We start from the raw sequence: 18,409 nt of genomic DNA on the forward strand, positions 1-18,409 counted from the left end.
TGCGTATAAAACTTGTGGGTCACCATCAAGGTCTGGTGCTTTTCATGAGTGCCTAGATGCTTTGGGTGATTTCATTTTCTGTGAAGTAGGTCCCAATCTTTGATGAGTTCTGCTTTGCTACGGTCTTTAGGGTTATAGGGCATAAGTAATTTTCCAGATCTTCACCTGAACTTTTTTGATATTATATCAGCCTTTACAGACATTATGGCACTCGTGTAGCATTTCTAAATCTTAAGTGAAAGATGTAAATCGTCATATCACTCCCTAGGGTTATTATTCAATATGCCTAAAAACACAATGTATGTCACAGACATTCAGTACTCCACTAACTGTGATATCATATAAATTAGGGTTTACATGCTCAAGTATAACACAATGTAGATTTATCTAACTGTCCTCATCACGCAGCCACAGTAGTGGGGGAAATGCACTGTTATTTGATCACAGTGTATTTCAAATCATCCTCTTGATTTTGAATAATGTAGTAATATCACATTTTAAACTTGGTAATACTATGGTATTACTATAGTAATACTACTACTGTAGTAATGCTACTACTTCACTGAGTATTATCCCTGGATTTAAGCAGCACTCAAAATAAGGGCATCGAGGTGCATTCTTCCGGTTTTACGACGCTGACATACTTCCTCAGTGATGTCTTCATACATGTGTCATGCTAACACACAGATAATGAAATGCCAGTTTGAAGAGAAGGATGTGAACAGACACAGAAGGGAAGGAAACACCCATATTGTGAGTGGATGCATGATCCTACCAGTGCAGCAGAATAGCACTGACTTCCATCTCAGCCCCGCCGAAAAGGCTCTAATAACAGCCCTGAGTGCACTTATTGGCATCTTGCACCCTCATAATTCTGTAAAGAATGCAGAGTAGGCTAACACACGGTATGTATTCAACTGTTGCCCTGATACCACCTGCTTCGTACAATAAAAGCTGCAAAAAAGCGACACGAAGACGCTAACAGATCTGAAATCGAATTGAGTACAAATGTTAAAAAACCTAAAACTAAATTCCTAGAATTGTACTACTTCAATAATAGCCTGCAAACTGTTTCTTGAAAGTCTTGGGAGGAACGATTAATGCCCAGTTCACAACCCACTTAGTCTCGCCTGCACCATAAAACGTCTACACTGAGATTTAGTGTTAAATCACTTTCTGGGGACAATACTCGCATCTCTTGTGACCATGTGTATGATCCAGACAGTGTATACCTCTGTATTCGTTGTGCTAGCTGATGCCCATATACATATCAGGCCTTCCTGCACATAAGATTTTTTGTGCCTGAGGCAACGCACATCTGCCCAAACACTAAGCATTCCGTTTCCTATTTCAAAGTTTGATAGATTCTTTATTTTTACATCTGCCCTCCTTGTCCTCAGGCAAACCCATTTGATGATGTTATGAATAATGAATTCCAGATGAAAATGGAGACGAGAAAAATAGCTGCAAATTGCTCGCACTGGGGCAAAATCCTACACAACTCACACGGGGAGAAATTTTGACTTACGTAAAATAGTTTTCAATGTAGAATACATTTTCATCATAATATTTTCCATAAAATAAGTAATTCTGGAGATAGTATGCATTTGATTAATGTGCCCCGGTTTCCCACAGTGTGAGTGCAGGATATTGTCTCACTGTCTAGCCACTGTAGGCCCCCTGGAGGCAGCCTGACTGCCCCGAAGATTTATTATATGACTTCCGCCCTCCCACAGACACCATGGCCCTCATTCTGACCCTGGCGGTTTGAAACCGCCAGGGCAGAGGGCCGCGGAAGCACCGCCAACAGGCTGGCGGTGCTTCATGGGCAATTCTGACCGCGGCGGTAAAGCCGCGGTCAGAAAAGGGCAACCGGCGGTTTCCCGCCGGTTTACCCCTGGCCCAAGGAATCTTCCATGGCGGCGCTGCTTGCAGCACCGCCATGGGGATTCCGACCCCCTTCCCGCCATCCTGGTCCTGGCGGTAAAAACCGCCAGGAACAGGATGGCGGGAACGGGTGTCGTGGGGCCCCTGGGGGCCCCTGCACTGCCCATGCCACTGGCATGGGCAGTGCAGGGGCCCCCTCACAGGGCCCCATAATGATTTTCAGTGTCTGCAAAGCAGACACTGAAAATCGTGACGGGTGCCAGTGCACCCGTCGCACCCCAGCAACTTCGCCGGCTCCATTCGGAGCCGGCTTCATCGTTGCTGGGTCTTTCCCGCTGGGCCTGCGGGCGGCCTTTTGGCGGTCGCCCGCCGGCCCAGCGGGAAAGCCAGAATGGCTGCCGCGGTCTTTTGACTGCGGTGCGTTCATTCGGCGGTAACCGCATGGCGGGCAGCGGTTGGAATGACCTCCCATGAGTTGTACCCTCCTATATGCTGGGTCAAGTTCATGGCAGTACAACATAATAGCTCAAAATAATTCGGGAAAAAAATCATGTTTGGAGAATAAACTTAAATATTGCATAAATAGTAGTCAAATACAACATGCAATAATAGAATAGAGCAAAAATTATAAGCTACACAAATATTGTGATAGCTGCAGAAAGAAGAGCAAAACATATTGCATGCCACTATGCATCCAAACAGACCTGACTGGTCGGACGTTCCCAGAGATTTCAGTATAGACGTGGCTGAATATGTAAGGCCTGGGTCCTGACTCCATGGGCGTAGCTACCATTGATGCAGAAGGTGAAGTGGCACCGGGACCCAGATCCCTGGGGAGCATGGTGAACCCTGATAATTTCTGTATTTTAGTACCCAATTAGCAGTCATAGAGGCCATTTTCCTTGCTTGCATTAGGTCCCGAAGCATTCTTGCTACACTACTACCTGTCACTGCTACCGGTGATACCTAATTATTCTAGAAACCATGGCTCTGTAGTTTTATAAAGTAGTAGCAAGCCTTGCATCAATCTAAACTTACTACCACCAATACAACTACTATTTTTAAAGTAAATATTTTTGGGCCTGATCACAATCTTGGTGGGTGCGATACTTCGTCACAAACGTGACGGATATCCCGTCTGCTGTATTACAAGTTCCACAGGATATAATGGAACTTTTGTGACAGAGTATCCCATCTGCCAAGATTGTAATCTGGACCTTAGTCTTCCAAAGTCACAGAAATTAACCCTTCTCCACTGTCCCTAAACAATGTTACCGCCTCTCAATGCCCTCATGCTGAACACTGAAATTAAAGGAGTTTCTGATAGGCCCTTCTCCCCTCAAAACATACGGAACTTGGATTCTTGCATGGAGTTTACAATGCCTATTCATGCCTCCCCCTGAGAACTCATCCTTTTTTAAAAATTCTTATAGTAATATGGCACCATTTTTCTTTCTGCAAAGATGTGCTTTGTCAAGACTTCTGTCTTCTAAACATCTTAAAAAGGGACAGTGAAGTTCTCCCAGACTGTAGGTCGTAACCACTCAGACGTGATAATCTTACGTGGTAGTGCAGATGCACAAGAGGCAAGTTTTACTAAGGTGTACAGATGCATATGAGTTAATTTCATTCATTTATTTACATGGGAACTTTTGTCAGTTCCCATGTAGTAAATTTAAAATGCACAAAGCATTCCTCTCTAAAATAGTGGATTGGGCTCTGAGTGCACTGCCCTTTAAGTTACTTTTAGCCTAAAATTAGCAGTAATGGGTACATCTAATCTGCAAAAGAAAATGATTTACCAAAGCACATGAATGTAATACAAGCAATACTTACGGTCAAGTGGTACTTCCAGTGCATTAATCGCTTGGCACAGCAGCAGAATGAAGGGGCCACTGCAAAGGCATGCTCGCCTTCTCTTCAGCATCATCTGAAGTCCTGCGAGCTGACAGCCAGCTGTGAAACACAAGCCCAATCTGCTTCTCCTCTGGCTTCAAAATGATGTGCTGGAAAGAGGTGGTTTAGGGCTAGCTAGAAGGAAGAGATATCTTAGTTTTACTATGGTTGTTAAAGTTCAGGGTAGAGGTATTTAGTACTTGGATCACAATACTAGTAAAGCCATTACATTCAAAACATAACTACATAATAAGAAGTAAGTACACAAACATCACCCCACACCACATCACAGTTTGATTTTTTCGACTGTCCTGATTATAGCGATGATCATGACATCAGCACCATGCAAGATGAAATCATGCTCTGCGTTTGTGTTCCTGTTCCACGTGTACGATACAAGAGCATAACAATTCGTTTGAGGGAACACCGTTCAGGTTACTGTCTTTGGATAGTGGTAGGATGTGGGAGTCTGGGGGCCATCATTACCTTCTGCATGGAACCCCACCATGTTGCCTCACCCCGCTGATACAATAAGCAAGTCCATCATGATCCCTAAAGTGAGAGCAGTTGTGTTGAGCAGGGGATGTGAGGGGGGAGTCAGGTGCATAAAAATTACATTTAAAAAAAACCTCTCCTCCATCGTGCCTCTCCTCTCATCCGACACTTGCAGGCTGCAGGCACAGGCTCCCAGCCTGCCCTGCGGCCAATCCTGAAGCTGCTCAGCATTGGCTGGGAGCACCCTGGCTGAGTTCTCACAGGCAGACTGGAAGCCTGTGCAGGCTTTCCCCTGCCCAGCAGATTTATAGTGGCTACTGCTGGCGGGGGGCGACGCTCCTCTGCCATTATGGAAGAGCCCCCCCTGAGTGGGAGTCTTCCCTGGCTGAGCCTATATTTTTCTCTACTGTTTCCAAGAACAAAAACACACAAGGGACTCCTTTATACAACATCTGCCACATATAGGATGGATCAAGTCAATCATTTTAAATGTCACACAGAAGAACTTCCTTGTTTGATTCCTTTCCAATGCCTTTGCAGTATTTGGTAATTGACAAATGTTTGTGAGAATTGTTTTGAGGACCTCACTCAGTCAGTCTCCTTTGACAACCAATGAAGAATGTTCAGAGATTTCAAACATGTAAGAATGTGCATATCCTCTCGCTCGTCACAAGGAAACACTTTCAGCATTGCTCTCTCTCCCGCTATTGTTACTTGCCCCCTGTATTTATATGTAACCCACCTCACCGAGTGTGAGGTTAACCGATAAATGATGTCCCACCTGAGCAACAGATCCCAGGCTGGACGGGGCACTCCACAGACAAACACAGCTAGTGTAGTGCACTCATACATGCCAGTAGACCCGATTCATGCAGGAAACTCACGATTTCTGAAGCTAAAAATTACCTTATTTTGTTTGTCTCCCGCCTGAAATTACCTCTCTTTCAATAAATGTCAGTGGGAGAAATGCAGTCTACAGATTTTTTTTTTTTTAAATCTCCCACTTTTCCTAAAATGTATGTATGCATGTATGGTGCACTTGACAGCGCTTCTGTCATCTACACCACGCTTGGACTCAGGACTTCTTAACTGGACTTCGCACACTGTTTTAGGACCTCAGTACATAAATTGTACCTCGGCGTTAGGACCCAAATCAATGCGGAAGCGGGGCACATGGTTCAATCAGCAGCTAGCACAACAAGCAAAGCTGTTTATCCCTTAGAGAGGGAAAAATAAATGGGATTTGATGCAACCCACTTTCACTAAAGACAACATTAATCAATGCAACAGACTATCTATTTCTGCATGACCTTTATAGACACAGTGCTGTATCATATCATGCCGGGCTGTCAACACACAATCACTGACGAACGAAGGCTAATATATGTTATGACACAAATCAAGGCACTAGCGGAGCATTTCAGCAGCACAGCAGACAGGTCAATAGATGATGTGTCGATATAGTACAAATGGACTGTGGAACAGGATGGAATTGATCGAAGCGGTCACTTTACAATCGCACAAATCATATCTCCGCGCTAGCCACAGCTGGATGGGGCATCTTTTTTACCAGTCAGTGTCTGCGGATAAAGCGAGGGTTTCACGTCATAGGTCAACCGGTTCAGAGTACCTGTGAAGATGGCTGGTGTCCGCTTTCTCAGGATCCGGCCGTATAATCACAGCGCTGGCTTGGCATTGGTCTGTGTATGTCACAATCGACGGAAAGTGTTACAGGCCAATTCTCAGAAAAGATTCTAACCCAGTTGACAATTGTGCGTCTTCAATATACATCACTTTTTATTCACATAAAGAGAAAGATTCCCTGACCTCGGACTGCACATTTGATCTGGAAAACTGTCAAAAGGTTCTAAAATGCATTTCCTGGTATAAAAGAGTGAGGCTATTCTCCCATCACCTGGTGAAGCTCATTCTCCAACCTTGCAGGACGTAAGTAAAGAGCATGTCCGCTTTCAGCATGGTCACCGTATATAAATAAAAAAGAACTGTGGCTGGGGTTGAGATCCCTCATGCGACTTTAAAGTATTTCAAAACTGGAGGTGAAGGTTTCCCAAATAATCTTTTTCTTCCTAAGACCGAGTGCAAAACCACATAAAACCATATAAATGTAGTCGTACATTTACGAACAGGGGTTGATCATTTCAATACTTTGTGCCGACTTGGACTGCTCCAGTTTTCAGTTATGGTCTTAGTATTAACATTTCTTTTGTATCCGCTACTAGTGCAGCAACATCGCAAATTACAAATGTAAACAACAAGAAGGAAAACAAAGTATAGAGAATACCATAATTACCATATCAAAGTTCAATAAAATGGAAGTCAGTTTCAAGTCTGGATGTTTCAGGTTTCATGTATTAGGGAGCATGTAAGGATCTAAATTTAATTAAGGTGAATTAAAGTGGAGAGGTTTCCTTTGACAGTACCGAGCATTAGCAAACCCAATAGGTCTTGGCTCTGAAATGCCAAGCTAATGGCTTTGCCAGCGTTTTTTGCAACTGCAGAGGAATAAGCAGGGCTTTTATGGCAGCTTTGCAATATGTTTTCTAATAAAGGGAACACATTTCAAGATGGCCTTCAGCAGAATAATGCATATGTATGCTTGAGACGTGACACATGCAATGTGGAGAGTGCATATGCATGTGTCATGATGCTGCAGCCATTTTGAATGTATCAGTCTACATGGCCCAAGGGAGAAAGAGTAAGAAAACTAATTTACTCTCATGAAGTTTGGAGAAAAATAAACAAGTAGTTCCCTGACTGAAAACAAGGTTAATCAGGCACCCCACTGTTGGACCAAAATGCTCCTACGCAGAACGAACACATGAATGGGAAAGAAGGTAATCGGATCAGGAGTAGGGAAGGGAGAAGATAACACCAACCAATCATGAGCAAGGGGTTCACACAAAGTCCACTATAGGCATATTGGGAAAAGTGATCCAACCAACAGACAGCTCAACTGTGGGTAGCCAAGACCCAATACTGGCAGATGAATAAAGGGGATTCTAACTACTATGTCTTGCAGAACCTAACAAATGCTAACACAATGAATGCCTGAATGCCCTATGCAATGTAGGTAACAGAGCATTACATCAGAAATATGTTAGCACTCCTCAAACCTGAAAGGGGATGTAAGCATCAGGATAAGCAGCCACGTGAATGTCTGAGCAATAGAGTTGTAGCCCTATCTTTTGAGGTAAATGTCTGTTCGATTGTAAATTAAGTGATTAAATGAAGTAAATGGGCAATAGAACGGAAAGAAGATATGTCATTTGAGGGACGGCTAAAGTCAACGAGAACGATTGAAAATGTTTGAAAAGTACACAAATTAGGTAGTCAGGACTTGGGTCTTAAACACTCCCAGGAGTACCCAGAGCTGGGTCTTTTTACTTGTACCTACATCAAAACCATATTTTAAAAAAGCAGAGGGTATGACAGGTATATACAACAAGGCAAATACAATAACTTTCACTTAGGATTGTTATGCCTATTGCAAAGATACATTTATTATTGCAAATGTGGACTACTTAAAACCCCAATAGATAAGCAGGGCTGGACATGTGGCTAACAATGCCCCAGACAGCCAGAAATGGAGCTCCCCCATGAACTGACAACCCATACCTCCTAAGCACCACCACTCGCAAACCCTTTCCTTCCTGTCTGCCAAATCCTCGCCTCTGTCATCAAGAGACAGCAGATGATTTACTTGAGCCTGATAGAACAGGTCACCATCATGCTTCTTCCACTGGACATTATATTTTATTGAAATAAATGCCTGGCTTGAATTGAATAAAGACAAAGACTAAAAAATTCGAGTGCGACATTTCTTGACAAGCACTGATAAGCCAGTAGTGCTGATCTTTTGCAATGAGCTTTGATCGGATGACTATAAAGTGTGTTGTGTTTGTTAGTGCAGCCTTATCAACAGGGAGGGCAGGGGAAAGAATAAAAATGAAAGGGCCTATTCACAAAGGCATTTTGGAGTATGTAAAGTAGTACTCTACTAGTAATCCTTTACATACTCTTACGTGCCTCAATGGATTGGCCCACAAATATAATAAATGGGAACATAAAGGCAATACTTCAGAAATATTCATAAACATTTATTAAAAAGGGTTGTGCCCTCTTCACAGAATACAGAGTTGGATGTTAAGAGGCTGATACACTAAGACGTGCAAGTATAGAAGAGTACTCCGGTGGTACGAATTCATATATTCGTAAATGCTTTTGTGAATTGCTAATTATCCCAGAAGTTTGAACTTAAATGTAACCTTCTTAGCAGGACCCATGCATAGTTGTAGGAAGTGTGAAGAGCTGCGTCCTCTTTACAGGAGGACCTTTTGAAGGCTGTTACACTTTTAAAATTCTGCTGCAATATTTTGAATGGGACAGTGCTATAGCCTTTAAGCATTTGTGGTATAATTTCAGTAGGATAGTTCAAACACTTCTTGCTTTCCAGCATCACTTCTTAACAATGGTATTTGGAATCTGAGAGAATGAGCATTTCTCAGCAGAACTGCTACAGGATTACTGAAGAAACAGAGCTGCTAGAGGCTTACCCAGGGCTTTCATACTTTATTTGGAACTATAATTGCCTCTTAGAGTGTTGCTGTACTTGAGTACCTCTCAGCAGAGTTTCTATGCATTTTAATAGGCTAATACCTATACTTCACAGTTACAATGCTATCCACTTGACTGGACAGTCCCTGCTGTAACCATAGGAACCTTGTCAGGAATTGGGTTAATAATTCAGGAGAGGGAGACCCTACCACCCTAATAAACACAATCTGGTTAGGCCAAAAAACAGTTCTTAGAGAATCTCATTTCTAACCTTGGTAGCAATGGCACAAGCAGCCGGCAATCCCCATAAAAGTGTGTGAAAAGATCAAGCAGTAGCAACAAGATTAAAATTAAAACAAAATAAAATAAAAGTCCCAAATCAACTCAGAGCACAAAGACACCAAGGTTATTCAAATAGTATTTGGGGCAAGCTTTAAGGAAAAAAAGTAAAGCACCTTTGGAAAACTACAGTTTGCATTTGACCAGGACCCAGGTATGATTTCAGATGACTATGATGGAGCAGAGATTGAGTACATCAAGCTCTTGTCCGAGTCAAAGATTTTACATTTAGACTTGGCATCTGAAACAGAAGTCAAATTCTTTCAATGGAGCAAGCTCCAAATCTGACACCGGCAGTGGTCCCTCAAATTCAGATACATCATCACTGACGTCCTGCTGGAGCTGCTGGTCCTGGTGTCAAAAATTCAGAGCAGGTATGTTGCTGCAAAGGTTGCTTTGTGCACTCCAGTCCAGGATTTTACCTAGGACCTAGTCACCTTTTTAGTTCAAATAGCCCAGCAGGTCAAAGATGGAAGCTGGAAGCTGAGCTAGGCATGACTCCAAGACCAAATACCTTTTACAAATACCTATTACTCCCGAGTCCTGCTGAACCTGTTTTAATACATCAATAAACTTTCAGTGGGACATACCTAGTTTTCTTGCTCATCTTAGGTGCTGCCTCCAAGGATAAATCTCAGGAGTTTATCCCAGTCCTCTGGAAGTGAAAACAACCTACTAAGTGCCACTTTTCCCCAAATGATGGGAAGTTTTCTTCTGTTCAGTCCTTCAGACCCTACTTCCTCGGGGCAGTATATATACATCAGAACTCTCTCTAGACAGGTCTCCTGCAGGGTCCACACTTCTGTGGTCAGCTGGGCCCTCTTACAGTGGAGAATCTTTCTGTTTTTTGTGGACCTGAAACAGGTAATCAGTACAGCAAACACTTGACTCTCGAAGAGCAATTTCAGTCCCAAGCAAGCAAGAGCTCTTGAGCCCTAGAGTGAGCCCTTTTCTTCCTGCAGGGTCAGGAGTCTTCTTTATTCCAGCAGGGCCTTCTTCTCCAGATGAGGTCCTCTCTGGTCCAGAAATGTTCTGAGGATGTTCTTATCCTGGCTACTTTCTTGTTCTCTGCCTGCTTCCCTTTGCTGCATTTCCTCTTCTGCGTAAAATACAATTACCTTGAGTCCCCTATTACAAAATGTCAGAATGTTTCTGCCACCAGGTAAGCTTCTTTCATCAGCGCCCTAAAAAGTTTCCTATTTATTTTAGCTTGCTTCTTACCTGACAAGGGCCGAACTGGCTTGCTCTCCCACTGGAAGGTCCTGTGGATGAATAGGATGCCCTCTTTGAGTGGAAGAACCAGTTCTGACTCAAGCAACATAGAGTACAGTTTTATATAGTTTCTTTTCACTAACATTATCATACATCTAATTTTACCATTAAATTAGATTTTGAATATCAAGTGGAAAATAACCTTAAATTACTTTCTACCATTTTCCTAGGAGAAGATGGAGAATATTTTTCTCATACCTTGGCCTGTCTTATGGAAATGTAGCAGAACCTACACAGTGGAAATGCACCCTGGTGTACTAGTTTACAATGTATACGAGGGACATGTAAAACGGGTCATCTGACAAGACAATGGCATTTTTTCTTGCCATGTGTTACTGCAGTGCCTTTAAACTGCAGGCCAGCCAGAGCACAGTGGTGCTTCTGGCAGTCACATTTTCATGTAAAGCAGCACACATGATACTTAACTTCCATGTTTTTTTTGGATTTCCTGTGCCATCTACTCTCTACTACTGCATTTCAGAAAAAGACCAAATGGGTAAAATCAACTATACAAACATGATTAACTGGACAGTACAACAATTTCCTAGCAAGGTTGCTATTCTTTTAATAGTGCAACAATGACAGCTGTTTGCAGTCACAGGAAAGGGACAAATATTGGAATGAGTATTGGGTGTGCACTCTTTTACTGTCCAATCTTGAGAAGGTTTGAGGGAAAAGGTCCCAGGGTAAAAACGGCAGGATCAGCAAGGGGTCCTCTCACAAATGCATAATAGTAACATTTTCTATCTGCAGGAGAAGCATCGCTGAAACACAAACATACATACACACACACATACACACACATGGCTGGTAGATATCATGCAGCAGCAGGATAAGCCTAACGTCAGGAAGTTTGTGAGATATTAATTTGGCCTTTCCGCACCATGGCCATGGCACCTCTTCAGTCTCTCCTCTGGATCCTTTGCCACTTAACATTTGGAAGGAACAGTCAGAGGAGCTATTTCTATTGCTTCGGCAAATTTGCTGTCAGACTTGGCAATTAGCCTTGGTACCTTCTGTCTGGAAAACAATATTGTTACGCCAATCTTGAAAAAGCCTTCCTTGAACCTGTCCATCCTGGGTGACTGAAGAACGATATCCCTGCTGCTTTATTGCATTAAAATTCAAGAACGGTTTGTAAGCAAGAGACTATCTCAATATTGTTTTTGCAGATAACACATTGTGGTCATATTGTCAGTCCTTGTGTGTGATTTGTGTCTGAAAAGCTTTGAGTGCTAGGATCACTGCTAGTAATTCCAAGTGGTTTATGTAATAAGTTTGTTGGATTGAGTCCCATTCTCCTTGTATAGTGAGGTTGTTGAGATGAGATCCATAGCCTATCATTGGTGCATCTGTTAGGAGTATGGTCTGTGGCACATGGTCCTGAAAGGGCCGCCCTTTTAATAAGTTGGTGTAATTCCACCATTGCGGAGAGTGATAAGTCTGGCTATCCAAAAATACTGGATCCTGAATGTGACCCTGTGCCTGAGACCATTGTTAAGAAAGATACTGTTGTAGTGTTCTTATGTGCAGGCATGCATTTGGTACTATTGCCATGCATGAGGCCATCATTCCCAATAGTTTCATAACCAACTTTACTGTATAAGTGCGGTTATATTGTAGTTGATATATGAGACTGTGAAATGCTTAAATCCTGATTGGGTTCGGGTATGCTAATTCTAATTGAGTGTTCAGAATTGCTCCTAGATACGGTTGTATCTGTGCTGACTGCAGGTGAGATTTTTGATAATTGATTGTGAATCCTAGCTTGTGTAGGGTGCCCACTGTATACTTTGTATGCTGTTGACAGATTTCAATTGTACTTTGAATTGGTAGTACTTTCCTGCTGTCACGAATCTTAGATATTTTCGATTTGCTAGATGTATGGGAATGTGGAAATAAGCAGTTTTTAGATCTAATGTTGTTATGTAATCTTGTTTCTGTAGTAGAGGAATGATGTCTTGTAGAGTGACCATGTGAAAGTGTTCTGAAAGAATGTAGTGATTGAGGTGTCTGAGCTCTAAGATTGGTCTGAGAGTACCATCTTTCTTTGGTATGAGGATGTATAGTGAATACACTCAAGAACCTTGTTGAGATATAGGTACCATCTCTATGGCACCTTTGAGTAGTAGTGATTGTACCTCCTGTATTAAGAAATTAAGATGTTCCAGAGTAAGTTTGTGTGAATGAGGGGGAATATTTGGTGGAATAGAGATGAGTTCTAGGCAATAACCATGTTGGATAATTGATAGAACCCATTGACCTGCAGTAATGTTGTGCCATTGCGGGTAAATATTTTCCAGTGTTCCTCCCACAGGAGATGTATGCTCTGTGAGGATGTGTAAGAAGTCACTGCTTTGTTGAGGTGGAAGAACCTGTTGTTGCAGTTGATTTACCTTTTCCTCTTTAATTATTTCCTCTGTAAGAGCCTCTAAAGGAGCCTCTGTTGTAGAAGTGTGGCCCTTGTTTTTGTTGGGATGTGGATGGTTCTGTGGTTGATGATTTGAAACCACCCCTAAACTGTGGCCTACGAAAAGTTCCCTGAGTAGGTGTAGTGTATAACGCATTCATAGCTTTAGCTGTTTCAGAGTCCTTTTTGAGCTTCTCTATTGTGGTATCAACCTCTGGCCCAAATAAATGTTGTTTATTAAAGGGCATATTTAGTACTGCCTGTTGTATTTCTGGCTTAAACCCTGAAGCCCTTACCCATGCATGTATTCTAATGATGATGCTGGTGTTGATACCCCTTGCCGCTGTATCTGCTGATACAGCGGCAGCGGCTTCCGCTACTATTTGTTGTGCCCTTTTTTGATGTTCTGGTGGAAGGTACTGCAACAAGTCTTCCATTTGGTCCCAAAAAGCCCTATCATACCTTGGTAGGAGTGCTTGAGAGTTTGCAATCCTTCAATGGTAAGCAGCTTCAGTTGCTACTCTTTTACCTGCTGCATCAAATGTGCGACTTTCCTTGTCTGGAGGAGGAGCATTCCCTGTAGATTAGTGTTGGCAGTGGCATTTCTTCAGGGTCACCCCAAAACATTTTGCCTTCCTCCTTCTCTTTTTCTGACCTAATTTTTGCTGGCTTCAGGACTCTGCCCACTTTACTACTGCTAATCAGTGCTAAAGTGCAGATGCTCCCCCCTAAAATATGGTGACATTGGCTCATTCCCAATTGGCTTATTCAATTTACTTATAAGTCCCTAGTAAAGTTCACTACATGTGCACAGGGCCTGTAGATTAAATGCCACTAGTGAGCCTGCAGCACTGATTGTGCCACCCACATAAGTAGCCCCCTTAAGCATATCTCGGGCCTGCCATTGCAAGGCTTGTGTGTGCAGTTTCACTGCCACTTCCACTTGGCATTTAAAAGTACTTGCCAAACCTTAAACTCCCCCTTTTCTACATATAAGTCACCCCCAAGGTATGCCCCAGGTAACCCGTAGGGTAGGGTGCTATGTAGGTATAAGGAGGACATGTACCGGTGTAGTTTATATGTCCTGGTAGTGTAAAACTCCTTAATTCGTTTTCCACTGCAGTGAAGCCTGCTCCTTTAATAGGATAGCATTAGGGCTACCCTCATATACTGTTTGAGTGGTAGGTTCTGATCTGAAAGGGGCAACCAGGTCATATTTAGTATGGCCAGAATGGTAATGGAAAATCCTGCTTATTGGTGAAGTTGGATTTAATATTGCTACTGTAGAAATGCTACTTTTAGAAAGTGAGCATTTTTCTACACTCAAATCCTTCTGTGCCTTACAGCCTGTCTCCAATCTACGTCTGGCTGGGCTGGTTGACAGCTCCCTTGTGCATTTCACTCAGACAACCACAAACACAGGATGCTCAGTCACACCTGCACACATCTGCATACTGAATCGGTCTTCCTGGGCTTTAAGGGTGGAGGGCCTGACACTTACATTTGAAAGGACAGTGGCCTGCCCTCACACAATAGACTGCCAAACCCCCTACTGGGATCCTGGCGACAGAATTGTACTTAAAGGGGACCTTGTCCACTTCTAAGCCACTCTTTGAAGTCTCCCCCACTTCAAAGGCACATTTGGGTATTTAAACCGGGTCTCTGACCCTACCAACTCAGAGACGTTTTGACAAGATACCTCCTGGGAAAGAAACTCTGAAGCAGAACATGCAAACTGCTAAGAGAAGCTGCCTGGCTGCCCAAAGGACTCACCTGACTGCTTTGCTGTGAAGGACTGCTGCCTTGCTGTTGCCCTGCTGCTTAGCTGCCATCTGGCTCTGCTGAGAAGTCCTCTCCAAGAGCTTGGGTTGAGCTTGCCTCCTGTTTCCTGAAGTCTCAAGGCTAAAAAGATTTAATCTCTGCAAAGAACTCCTTGTGTGGCGAAAATCGGCGCACAGCCTGCCAGAATCGATGCACAGCCTGCCCTGTGGTAAGAAAATCACTGCATCGCCGAACCGGAATAATGCAGCCAGGCTCCCCAAGCGGAGATCAACGCAGCGCTAGCGTTACAACCAGAACTTCAAAGCACGGCCCACCGGATCGATGCATCGCCGAACCGAAATGACACAGCCTGACTTCCTGCGAGAGGAATCAACGCAGTGCTTGCCGTGCAACAGAAATTTCCCTGCATCGCCCACCGGATCAACGCAGCTCCTGTGACTTCGTCCTGCATGCCCAGGATTTCTCTGCATCATCCCTGGCGTGTCCAAATACCCCGCAAAACCAAAGAGGATGCAAGCCTGCGTGCTGGAAATCGACGCAAAGCCCTTGCTTCCTGGAAAAGCACTGACGCATTGTCTGTGAGTGACCAGAGAAAAAGACGCACATCTCCTCCTCTGCGGTCCCCTGTGGATAACTTAGACGCAAACCAGGTACTTTGTTCTTGCAAGAGACAATTATTGCTTTTTAAGAACTAAATACTCTATCTATCATTACAAAAGTGATATTCCAACTTGTATTTATCAAATCTTGATAGTTTTTACCTTAATCTACTCAGATAAATATTTTATATTTTTCTAAACCTGTGTGGTGTTTTTGTGTTGTTTGCACTGTGCTATTGCATGATTTATTGCACACATACTTTACACATTGCCTTCTAAGTTAAGCCTGACTGCTCAGTGCCAAGCTACCAGAGGGTGGATACAGGATAGTTTAGATTGTGTGTAACTTACGCTGACTAGAGTGAGGGTCCTTGCTTGAACAGGGGGTAACCTGACTGCCAACCAAAGACCTCATTTCTAATAATGGGCTATTGGCCCGCTTTCTTCCTGCACTGACCACTATAGAGTCAGGCGATAGTTGTGTTCTAATAAAAACTGGATCGAAGGTGCAGGTTTATATTTTTTATCCAGCCTGGGTGTAATGATTATCGATTTTACAGATTGTTTAAAAATGTCCTCTGCATGTTTAAGCATGCCTGGAAGCGTAGTGAGACACTGATACTCTTTATGAGTAAGTTATTAAATAAAAAATCATCCTCAATGGGATCTGTATGTAGTTATACAATATGATACACAGGTTCTCTTGCTATAACCTGATTGTAAGCCGTGATATCTTCAGGGGGAGATGGCCTTGTAGGGTATAAGTCAGGATCACTGGGAAGAATGGGATCTGTATCATATATGTCCCATGGATCTAGATCCTCTTGAGTATCGTACAAATCATCCCTAGGTGGTGAAACAGGGGATTGTGGAGGAAATTGTGTAGGTGAAGATGGTGGTGGTGTATCAGGTGGTGGAGAAGCAGGAAATAAAGGAGAATGTGGTGGTGAAGGCTGTTGTGGTGCCTTTGGTTTATCCTTTTGTTTAAATATTTTAGCAGGTGAAAGCCCAGCCCCTAAAATTTCTTGAAAAGTCAATTTTCTTTTGATTGTTGGAGGAGGAGAGGCTATGACCCTTCCTGTGTCCTTATGAATATGGATCTTTCGCTGTTTGGCATCCATTGCCTGCAATATGGGCCTTATTTCTGAAACCTCCTCAGTAACTGGAGCATATTTACCACTGACAGGTTTCAGCTCCGAAAGCTTGGATACCGAATGCTTGAGTCGGGCCGAGAATGTCAGCTTTGAAAGCATTGTTACTTTTTTCGGCTCTGAGGTAGAAGCCTCCAATTTTCAGCGTGGTACTGAAACAGATGTGGGCATCTGTTTGATCAGTGCCTAATGCACTTTGGCCCTTTGTTTCATGTCGAACCTGAGGGTTGGTCATCGGACTGTATTTTTTGGGTCCAACCATGGCTGGCATGCAGTTGAGGACTGAAGACCAGTGCAGAAGTATTTTTAATTGTCTTTGGGTGATACGTAAGGGCTGATGTACCCACATACTGCGCCGGTGGGATGGGTTGGCTGTTTACATCGGAATCTCTATCCGAATTGGAGTGTACGATGGAAACGGTCCCATGGGGTGCTAATTCTTCTTGTGCGTGTTCATCCCCGAAGATGTCGGGCGTACGTTCTGACAACTTGGACACCATCTCTATTCGACGCACTCTTCGATCCCTAAGAGCCTTTTAGGAACTAAACGACCGGCAAGCGTCACAGTTCTCCTCTCTGTGATCCGGAGAGAGACAGAGATTGCACACCAAGTGCTGATCGGTGCATGGAAATTTGGCGTGACACCGAGGGCAAAAGCGAAATGGAGTCCGTTCCATCAGCCTAACATTGTTCGACTACAACGTGTCGAAGTAGGCCCAAAAAGGGTGAGGTCACCCCTAAGGGAGTGTAATCGACCCCGACGATTACAATCGGATTGACTATAAGATTGGAAAAGTCGATCAAAACTATACCAACTTTTATAGAAAAGAAGAAAGAAGTTCAGATCGTGCTGAATCAAGATCTACCGGAGTGAGAGGAAACGCGTCTGAACCCCACCGCAGAAAGAAAACAATCTAACAAAGGACTTGATGCCCATGCGCACTATCACTGAGTGGAGGAGTCACTCGATCTCATGACTCGAAAACCTTCTTCGAAGAAAAACAGCTTGTAACATGCCGAGCCCAACACTAGATGGCAGATTTATGCAAGGCATGTGTATCTACAGCTACACATGCCATTGAACATATATTACAGCATAAAAAAGGTAAAATAGAATTGTAGTCAGGAGAAGAAAATCCTACATATATTATGGATTGGGTGTGCCTAAAACAGGTGTTTGGTTTTACATAGTGAACAAGATATGCCTTGAACTATGTTGTATATTGTGAATTGGCAAACCATTTTGAATGGTAACTCAATGGTGCAGTATAATGGGAGTTTGTAAAAATGTAAGGTAGTGAGGCAAGATATGTGAGTCTTTAGAAATCTTTAAAGTTCACATATTCTGTAGATTTTTATAATCCAGAATTGAAGAGACCATCTCTGCGAAGGAAATCAAACTTTCAATACACTTAGTTTACAGTATACTCTAATGCATTGCGCAGAGAATTCTACATCAGATGCATTTTGTGGTTAGTTCACTTAAAAGAATCCTGTTGAGTATTTAGAAAACATTTTAGGCTCAATGATTTAAATACCATATTTTGCTGAAATCTACATACACATTGCCTTTTGCGACCTGCACCTAGTCTCTGAAATACTGTGAACTTTGCAAAAATGTAATGGGCAGCATATTCATTACTGCAGAGAGGAGTGTGAGGTCTCCAGTTTGTTACATACATAACGAGCCCTGCACTCTATACCGGCACTTGACTAATTTGTATTGATCCGTAGGAACAATTTAATGAAAAGCCGGTCCTGAACAAGTCCAGGCTTCCCTTACTCCGTTTACCTGCCTATAATAATATTGACATTTTGTAGCAATATTTTTGTCCTGTCTACGGATGGGGAGCATTAAGGTTACCAGTCTCCTTCAAATAAGTATGTATCCCCCTTCAGAATATCAAGTTATTTTATCTCTGAGCTACGCTATTCTTTCAGAGTTCACCCCTGTTAGAAATGGGGTTTTTGGTTGGCAGTCAGGTTACCTCCTGTCCAAGCAA

At 43.0% G+C, this 18,409-nt stretch overlaps 1 protein-coding gene across 23 annotated transcripts in view; it reads right to left on the reverse strand.

The window, feature by feature from the left end:
* Positions 1-18,409, reverse strand: part of LOC138287896 (neuronal cell adhesion molecule-like) — a 799,924-nt gene that overhangs the window by 211,575 nt on the left and 569,940 nt on the right. For all 23 annotated transcript variants that reach the window (XM_069228880.1, XM_069228863.1, XM_069228870.1 and 20 more), the window contains one exon: positions 3,724-3,918. In XM_069228880.1, the coding sequence (XP_069084981.1) occupies positions 3,724-3,817 (94 nt within the window). In that variant the 5' untranslated portion in view covers positions 3,818-3,918. The remainder of the gene's footprint in view (positions 1-3,723; positions 3,919-18,409) is intronic.

This window comes from Pleurodeles waltl, chromosome 4_1, assembly GCF_031143425.1.
Source record: "Pleurodeles waltl isolate 20211129_DDA chromosome 4_1, aPleWal1.hap1.20221129, whole genome shotgun sequence".
Classification (NCBI taxonomy): domain Eukaryota; kingdom Metazoa; phylum Chordata; class Amphibia; order Caudata; family Salamandridae; genus Pleurodeles; species Pleurodeles waltl.